The sequence below is a fragment of the Pezoporus flaviventris genome, unplaced genomic scaffold, assembly GCF_033815535.1.
Source record: "Pezoporus flaviventris isolate CSIRO_AGI_PZ_B2104156 unplaced genomic scaffold, CSIRO_AGI_Pfla_v1 ptg000036l, whole genome shotgun sequence".
Lineage (NCBI taxonomy): Eukaryota > Metazoa > Chordata > Aves > Psittaciformes > Psittacidae > Pezoporus > Pezoporus flaviventris.
The window spans coordinates 2,417,940-2,427,201 of NW_026892584.1; the positions used below are offsets into that span (position 1 = coordinate 2,417,940).

A 9,262-nucleotide genomic window follows, 5' to 3' on the forward strand; every position below is an offset into this window, starting at 1 on the left:
TTTTGTTTGCGTTCTGTTGCAATTACATGTGTGGTCAACACATTCTCCAACTAAATCAAAGCTTTATGATTTCACTACTATTTCTTATCACTTAAACCTGGACTTCTTTGAACTAGCCAGTTGGAACTACATAATCTTTAAGGCTTCTTCCAACCTAAACCATTCTATGATAATGTTCTCCGATACTAACACAGAATGAAAAGACAATCCTAGCTAGTAAAGCAGAAATAAGCCTTTAATACTTATCATTTCAAACCAATAAAAGGCAGCAACTGCAACAAAAGGGGCCTGAATGACACCAGCACTGCACTGATAATGGAGTAAGAATTCTTCTGCTTACCGAGCTGCAATTTAAACCAATGGTGACTGATCTTTCACCTATTCTCATACAAAATTCTTTCCTGTGAGGGTGGTGAGACACTGGCACAGGTTGCCCAGAAAAGCTGTGGCTGCCCCATCCCTGATAGTGTTCAAGGCCAGGCTGGATGAGGCTTGGAGCAACCTGGTCTAGTGGAAGGTGTCCCTGCCTGTGGTAGGAGGTTGGAACTAGATGAGCTTTAAGGTCCCTTCCAACCCAAACCATTCTGTGATTCTATGTTCTGAAGCTAAGGCATCAGTCTGCACTGCAGTGGGTGCTGCATAAGCAGGCTTTCCTCTTGCTGACTCTCCTGTGGGGTCCCTAAGTGCTGACAGACAGACAGGTGACTGTGCGCTGTGCCTTGAAACTCTGCAGGGCTTACCTGCATAGGTCACCACATAGTCTACATCCAATTCGACCAACATATACTTGATGTCACATCTCTACTGCATTAATTTAGGAGCTAAGTCCTGTGTCTTCTAATTTAAAAATGGATAAGCAACTTTACTACTAGGAATCTGCTTTTCCTTAAGAGCATTAGGATGCTTCTGACATTGTATCAGCTTCTCACCTTGTGACATGAATGTATGAAATAAAGGAAAAGTGTACAAGAAAAGATCCCTGTTGTTTTGTGTTTTTTTCTGGGGGGGAGGGCTGGTGGTGTTTGTTTTGTTGTGTTTTTTTTTTTTAAATCATAAAATAATAGAATGGTTTGTATTGGAAGGGACCTTTAAGATCATTCAATTCTAAATTCCCTGCCATGGTAGGGTCCCCCACTCTAATGTCCCCTCTCTCTACCCTCCTTCTAATTCTGATCTATAAGCAAGACTAGATCAAATCATTATTTCTATTTCTCTTTTTGAAAATAGAAAAAAAAAAATCTGCTTTGGGATTAAATATTTTCCCTCACAATGCAGAGAAATTTTAAAATTAGATTATTCTTGCTGCCCTGCATGCTTTTAGAATTCTTCATAGTAGCTATTTCAAATAAATACAACACACTGTAAAATTGCTTGTACTGAGCAATTACAGTTCTTACATAGTGGAAGCCAGATTTATTTCCAGTCTTTCATGCTGTGGTGTATTTAATCACAGTGCAATGGAAATACATAAGAATGCCATGGCTATTTTTTGAGCTCTCTAAAAACAAGTTCCTTCTTTATCTGCATTATAACATCAGTTTTAATTTAGATATTGTTTCTTGGCCCTATGGCTATGACTTTCCATTCTTTTTATAATTCCACAAAATTAATGCTTTCCATTGTGAAAGACATCCTTCCATTTGAGAGCTATCAATAGAAAAAAGACTGTAGAAATATGCCATGGTAGTAGGATTCCACCACTATTAAGGGAAGAATTATACCATTAATATTCTTAGCAGGAATCTCTGCTCTGTTGGTAACAATGAAGATCTCATTTCTAAAGTAAAGTTTTTTCCTTGTATGTCTATATTTAAAACACCTACTTTACTTTTTGTCATAATTTTCAAAAATATAAGAGAGAAGCTTCCTTGTTTGTTTGTCTTTTTCTTTCTTTGTTTTCAGAATTACCAGCCATTTCCCCCCACTGTTTTCACAGCAAACATCATCACAGATGAGCTCTTTGGGGATACTGCAGCAGATCACCTTCCACAGGGATTTCTGGTACTGGACCTGCAACACCACCTTCCAAGTTTCATGTGCATTTTCCTTACCTTACCTAGTAAGAAAGAAAAAGAGAAGACAAAATTTCCAACTTCTAACTGGTAATCTTTTATAAGTAAGTCTCAAGGTAGATAAACAGTTCAGGTGCTATGGGCCATTTACTATTATTATTATTACTACTATTATATTTATTTTCCATTCTGTATATGAACTGCGAAAACCTTGGCTGTACCCGTAACACAAATAATGAGAACTAATGTATAATTTTATACTTGGAGTATTTTGCTGGTATTGCCTTCACCAGCAGCCTTAAAAATAATCACTACTATCTGGAAATAAACCTCAGCAACATCGTGTTTTTTTTCCTTCAGTCCAGCTGTTATAGATGGAAAATACAGACAAGATGTGCTCCTCACAAGCTCTTCAGGACAGCTGGATATGGGATGTTTTGAGTTACCGCCCCACATGCCTCCTGGCTTGCAGGGCTGTCAGCAGGGGTGAGACCCTTGTGTCTTTGTAGAGACCAGAAGCAGCTGAAACAGCTATCATTTAGAAACAGACCTCTGTGTCTTTGTGAGGTGTCTCTGTACTTTTGAGATTCTGTTAAGAGCAGCTACATTAGCACAAAGGCACTAGTAAATTTTTCCATCAATCACTCAGGTTCCTGTGCTTTGGAACCAGCAAAATACTTTTCTTTTGATGCAGCTGGCTCAAAATGTTTGCTCATCTCAAGCCAGCTCAGTCTTCCTACTTGAGGAGGCTATTATGGTTTCTGTAAGTTCATCAGTATTTTTAAGAGTAGTAAGTCCTTACAAACCTACATCTCTTCTTCAAGTCACAGAATCAACTAGGTTGGAAAGACCTGCAAGATCATCAAGTCCAACCATTACCCCAGGACTGCCAAGACCACCATTAAACCATGTCACTACGGGCCTCATCTACAAGGTTTCTGAACACTTCCAGGGATGGTGATTCCACTGCTTCCCTGGGCAGCCTGTTCCAACGCCTGATCACCCTTTTGGGGAAGAAATTGTTTGTAATACCCAATGTAAACCTCCCCTGGTGCAGCTTGAGGCCATTACCTCTTGTCCTATCACCTGTTACTTGGAAGAAGAGACCAATTCCCACCTCACTCCATCATCCTTTCATGTAGTCGTAGAGAGAGACAAGGTCCCCCCGAGCCTTGCCTTGCCTTTTCTCTTCTCTTCTCTCTTCTCTCCAAGATGAACACCCCGTTCCTTCAGCTGTTCTTCATCAGACTTGTGCTCCAGACCCTTCACCAGCTTTGTTGCCCTTCTCTAAGCCCGCTCCAGCACCTCAATGTCCCTGTTGTAGTGAGGGGCCCAGAACTGAACACATGACTCGAGGTGCAGCCTCACTAGTTCCCAGTACAGGGGGATGATCACGGCCCTGGCCCTGCTGGCCACGCTACAGCTGATACAGGCCAGGATGCTGTTGGCTGCCTGGGCACAAGCTGGATCATGTTCAGCCGGTGGCCAATGGCACCCCAGGCAGTCACAGCCTTTCCCGGGCTCTGAGGCGCGCCGGCCTTTGCGCCTGCAGGAACGCGAGGTGCCCCCCGAGGGCAGGACTACAAAGCCCAGCCCGCCCGGCCGCACCGCCCTCCGCTCCGTGCCCGCGCGCCTCAGCTGACAGCACCGAGATGGCGGCGGCGCGTCACGGGGAGGTCGGCGCTCGCCTCAGCTGAGAGCGCCAAGATGGCGGCGTTGCGGGACGGGGAGTTCGCCGCCCTGCAGAGCCTGCTGAAGGTGAGCGGTTCTCCGAGCTGCTGGGGGACGTGGCACCCTGCCCGGCGGCTGCCGCCTCTCCCGGGCCGTGGCCGAGCATACCCTGCTTTGCTCCCCACCAGGCACCCTCGAAGGACGCCGTGCGGCAGCTGTGCCAGGAGTGTTTCTCCAGCTCACCCGCCGGCCTCGGCCCGCTGTCGCAGCGCGCCTGCCCCGGCCTCACCGCCGACCTCGAGGCAGCGGAGCAGGTAGGACCGGACGGAACAGCGTCAGGCCCCGTGCGAAGGAGCAGGAGAACAGGAGCTCCTCGCCTGGCCACACTGCGCGGGAGGGAGGGGAGGAGCGGCCTCCAGCAGCGGCAGCACTGGGGCTGGCACAGGCCCTGTGGACGATGCGCGGCCCCATGGGACTCCCAGGGACCGCGGCAGCTGCGGGAACGAAACGTGCTCGGTAAAAGCTATCCTCTCCGGGAGGCACTGCCTGGAGGGGCCGTACAGGGTGGCAAAAGGGAAGAGGCATGCACGCCGGAGGGCAGCTTGAATCTCAGCTCCGTACCAGTTGAGGCTGTGAGGCACCACTTGAAATGTCCAAGACCCTGAGGGGGCGGAGGGGGGTGTGTGTGTCAGTCTCGCTGCAGAAGCTCTGTCTTTCTTGGCTACTTAAGGCTCGTCCTGTGCTGCATGTAATGCTTTTAAAACCAGCAGATCCCTTCCTCCTCTTTCTTTCCTACAGCTGGTATCTGCTTTGCATAACCTCACCAGACACGTCGTGTACCGTGGCTTGACAAAGGCAGAAGACGTCCTCGCGCTCTTTCCCGAAAACTTCCATCAAAATCTAAAAAACCTTCTGACTAAGATAATCTTGGAGAACATGTGAGTGCTACCTATCTGCCATTGCTCTTGGCTGGAAAGTCAAAGCCATAGTATCTCTTTTGATACGTAGATAGCTGGAAGCATACAAAGTCTTGTTTCTGTTCATAGAATCACATAATGGTTTGGGTTGGAAGGAACCTTACAGGATCATCTAATTCCAGACCCCTGCCACGGGCAGGGACACCTTCCATTAGACCAGGTTGCTCAAAGCCTCACCCCCCTGTTAATTTCATGTGTGATTGATTAATTAATTCTGTGTGTACCTTGGACATAATCACACAGGCTGGGATGAGCAGAGTGGAATGAAATCCATCATCTGAGTAGAACAGCAAGCAAAACACAGCTGTGGTGGGCACACAGGGTTTTTCCAAGACTTTTGGAATGGGTATGGAACTCAATCACATAAGGCAACCCCCCTTTTATCCTAACACTCACCTGGCAGAAAAATTATAAAACTTTGAGGGCTAGATTTCAGCACTACAGAATCTGCTTGGGTAGTATCTAGATGCCCAGCCACTTACCACCTTGGCTTATGTGTAGAGGCATATGATAGAGCATAGGTGAAGTGGTGGCAATTCTGCATGTTTGTACATCTCACTGCCTGGTAGCTCATCACTTTGATAAAACCTGGGAGAAAGGTACATGGGGTAAGTGAGCTATAAAAAACTAATGGCTTGTCATCAGTTTGCCTACCATCACCAGTGACAGCCTTTCCTTGGCACTCTGGCATAAGCAGTTTCTCTCCCCTGCTTACTGCTGGAGCCCTGGTGACCTTTCTGTCAGGGATAAGCCACTCTGAATGCTTTCCCTACCTTTTTTCTTTTTATCTCCTCCCTCCTGCTGCCTCAAGCACTGCTGATGCTTTTTTCTTCACTTTTTCACAGCTCTGCTTGGAGGAATGAAGCACAAGCGAGTCAGAGTAAGTAGTAATTCATACCTCGATACAATTAATGTTTCTTGAGGTCATTGTTTATAATAGTGCATTGCAGTGTGTTTTCTTAATGTAGCACATGGATACACCCATTTGCCTTAGATGAAGCTGTATGACTGCAGAATCACAGAGCTTAGCAGAGGCCGAAAAGCTTGCATTTAGATCTGTGCAAAATTGTTACCAGTCTTCATGCAATTCCATTTAATGCTCAGTTTGTTCCTGCCTTGCAGAGTGCAATGTATAGCAAGTAATTATTTGCAAGAGTTTGAAAGTGAAGCACTCTGACCTCCCCATTCAAGTCATAAAGTGATGTCCATATTCAATAATACGGAGATGTATATGTTGGGGAATAACTTATCTTTGCACATCTACACAACTCTGTGCATTCTTCTCTTTCATGCATCAGGAAGTACACTGCATACATTCATAACTGCTTTTTCTCACCTTTCTAAACTGTGATGTAATTAAGGAATGCAAACTCTTAATGTCACAGGCAATGAGTTACATCCCAGTTAGGTGTTTCATGCAGCTACAACACTTTTTCTCTCCAAGAGGTATTCTTTACAACCGTAGCACTTGGAGGCTTACAAATGAGAACCAGTGCATAACAGACTACTCTGAGGTCTGCATCGATCTTCCTAACCCTTTTTTTTCCTTCCAGAGGAGATAATGCCCAACAGCTAAACAGTATGGCAAGACCTGGAAATACACTGTCCCTCTAAGTTTTCATGGCCTGGAAGTAGGTAGAGGGAATAAACTTGTGTAATGCTAATACAGTAAATAAAGCAGTTGCTTACATTAAACAATGTTCTAGTGTTACCAAGACATGTAATGCTTTTTCCTGTATCCTTGATGCTATCATGCATTAGAGGAAATGAGAGCAAGCGTAACACACCAGTGTAACACACAAGCTAGCTCTTCATAACCCAGAGGCAAGGCTTTTGGAGCACCACCCAGGAGCTTTGCGCAGACACTTATGTCTTTGTATTCATTAGAAGAATATTTAACCTTGTTGCAGTGAGATTGTCTTCTAGGGAATGGATTATTTTAGTATTATATTCATGAAATATCTGACATATATTACCTAGGGACCAAGGCAGAGTTTTAAAGAACAGATACATGAATGGCTACTGCTCTCCTCCCAGCTATACTTGTCTTGCACTGTACCGTCTTTGCATGTGGTGGTTGGAGAACCCTGTTTGTCCTGCCAGTGTCATGAGGAGGCTTTCAGAGACTGGCTTATTGCCGAGTAAAATTGATATGAAACCAGGTAGGAGCACTAAAGTTGTACACTTCCCAGGGCCAGAAGTGGAGAAGCGTGTATGTCCTGGTAGTCAGGGGTTCCAGGGTCTGGTGTCACCATGTGCTGCTGGGCCTAACAGACCCATTTTTTAATCCCTCAGTCTCCCTGCCTCGGCTGGTCGACATGGACTGGAGGGTGGACATCAAGACATCTTCAGACAGCATCAGCAGAATGGCAGTTCCTACTTGCCTGCTTCAGTTAAAGGTAATGTCAGTGGCTGTAAAGGGTACAGGATCAAAACAGCCAAGTCCAACACCAGACTTACCAGTGATAGTTCAAAGCAGTGCAGACAGGCGTCTGGTGTTTGCCTGTTGCTTAGTGGGCAGTTAACCAGAGGTGATCTTTGACATACCACAGACCCTGGGAATGATGTCTCTGGTGAAAGCCTTCCTCTTCTTGCAAGGGAGAGTTTTCTTTGCAGGAGGATGCGAGGAGACAGTGTATTTGTTCCTGCTCACCGTTGATCTCTGCAGAAAAAATGAAGATAAATTATAAAGTCATTTCCCTTTAATTCTGAGCCACTCATCGCCATGTTTAGCTGACTGCATTAGCTGGGAAATTACTTTTGATTACTAATAACTGCCTTCACTGGCCATATTTATCATTTAGGGATTATAGCTGAACTTGCTGCTTATTATATTCTACAGAGTTTTGGATCTCCCCAACCAGTAAAAAGTGGGATGAGTGGGTTTCAGAAGAGGAGGGGGAAAAACCCCTTAGTTTCTGTGTGTGGGATGGGTGAAGTATCCTATGCAGTATCTGCTAAGATGTTTGTGATAGGGATGTGGCTTCCTGCTACAAGTCTCTTAGAAATTTCCCTGTAGCCATGGCAGTCTATGCTTACTTAAACACAGTCAGTGGTAGCATGCTTCATTAGTAAGGCACACATCTTAGAAAATGTGCTGTGGTCCTTCAGAATGGAGCTGGATGCCAAATTTAAGCCATTTTTCTTAATCTAGCTAATAAACACTGATTTTCGTAATGGTGCCAAAGAAACACATGAATACATTTTTCATCAGCTAATGCCTGCATTCCTATTTTCAGATGCAGGAAGATACTGCCTTATGTGGAAATAGTCCTGTTGTTTCTGCACTGACTGTGGAACTGAGCAAAGAAACCCTAGACACTATGTTAGAAGGTCTGGGAAGGATCCGGGACCAACTTTCTGCTGTTGCAAACAAATAAATACTCAAGGACATGGATTCCAGCAGTGAGGAAGGGAAGTATTCTCCACCTATACCTCTCACAAGTGGCAGCCTAGCATAACATGTTTCCTGTTGTAGCAAAACAAAATCAAAGAGATTTCTTGATTAAGATAGTTGTTGAAAAGCTAACACTTAAACATTCCTTTGGTCTGATGCCAGAAAGTGTTTTCCTAAGATGTTGTTGAACAAAAGCTGGTCTCTATTTTAGACTAGGATTTGAGGTCTCAGAGCTTGGCTTAATCACAAGGATCATAACTGGAAACAGCAAATAGCTGCAGCCAGTGAAGCAAGTGCTATCTTTCTGCCCTGAAATTAGGATCTAAAAGGCTTAAGCTGTTTGATGTGTTGCCTTCCAGCACTAGCAGAAAGGAAGGGTGCTTCTCTGTGGAATGTGCATGTACTAAGGTGCATGCTGGATATAGCAGTTTCTCCCTCTCAATGAAACACTGCCGTGCTGCAGTTTGTTCTTACATGCTAATGCTTTGAAATAGGGCAATTACGCTACAACACATTCCCTCCCAATCAGCTTCATAGCACCATTTGCAAAATGACTAGCCTGAATATCTTTAGCAGCAAGTAGTTTCCTCTTTCTGTTTGAAAAGAAAAAAAGAGAGTTCAGATAATTTGTGTTTGGGTTTCTTATGCTCTGGGGTTTGCCTTCACTGCACGAAAGACTAGGACAGTAAAAAATTGATGGCCATTTTCTGTACACTGGAGGAAATCCTTCTGTGGCAATATGTGCCTATACTTCCCCAAAGTGTTCTGCTGTTTGTTTATTTAATTCTTCCTTTAATTAAAAAATGAACTGATAATTGATTTAGTGAATCATTTTGAGGCTAGAAGAGATGTTGTCCTGGGTTACCTCAGCCTCTTTGTGATGGTGCTAGTTTGTAGGCTGTTTAATGGATCTTTACTCTTGTTGCTGGAGAGAGATCTTTTGTTTCCTGTTGAAATGAATTCACCTTTTAAACTGTCTTCTCTTCATTATAATAACAGTTTCAGGACACCCTTTTTAACACGGGCACCAGCTCTGTGCGATATCACAGGTGATGACCCTGACCTAAAAACATCTTCATTGAAAGTGTGGAGCAGTAAGTGCAGAAGATTAACAAAATTCAGATGTTTCTTTCTGATAAGCTTCTGTAATGCTCCAGACTAGAAGACAGTTCTTCAGTTTGAGGAATTTTGTGGCTTTGCAGCCT

The 9,262-nt window shown here is 44.4% G+C and overlaps 1 protein-coding gene across 1 annotated transcript; it reads left to right on the forward strand.

Moving 5' to 3' along the window:
* Positions 1–3,630: 3,630 nt before the first annotated feature.
* COMMD9 (COMM domain containing 9) lies at positions 3,631–8,872 on the forward strand. The gene is made up of 6 exons (XM_061462834.1): positions 3,631–3,770; positions 3,872–3,997; positions 4,482–4,621; positions 5,506–5,540; positions 6,956–7,059; positions 7,900–8,872. Exons 1-6 carry the CDS (start codon positions 3,720–3,722, stop codon positions 8,038–8,040), a joined length of 597 nt encoding a protein of 198 aa, XP_061318818.1. The 5' UTR covers positions 3,631–3,719; the 3' UTR covers positions 8,041–8,872.
* The last annotated feature ends 390 nt before the right edge of the window (positions 8,873–9,262 follow it).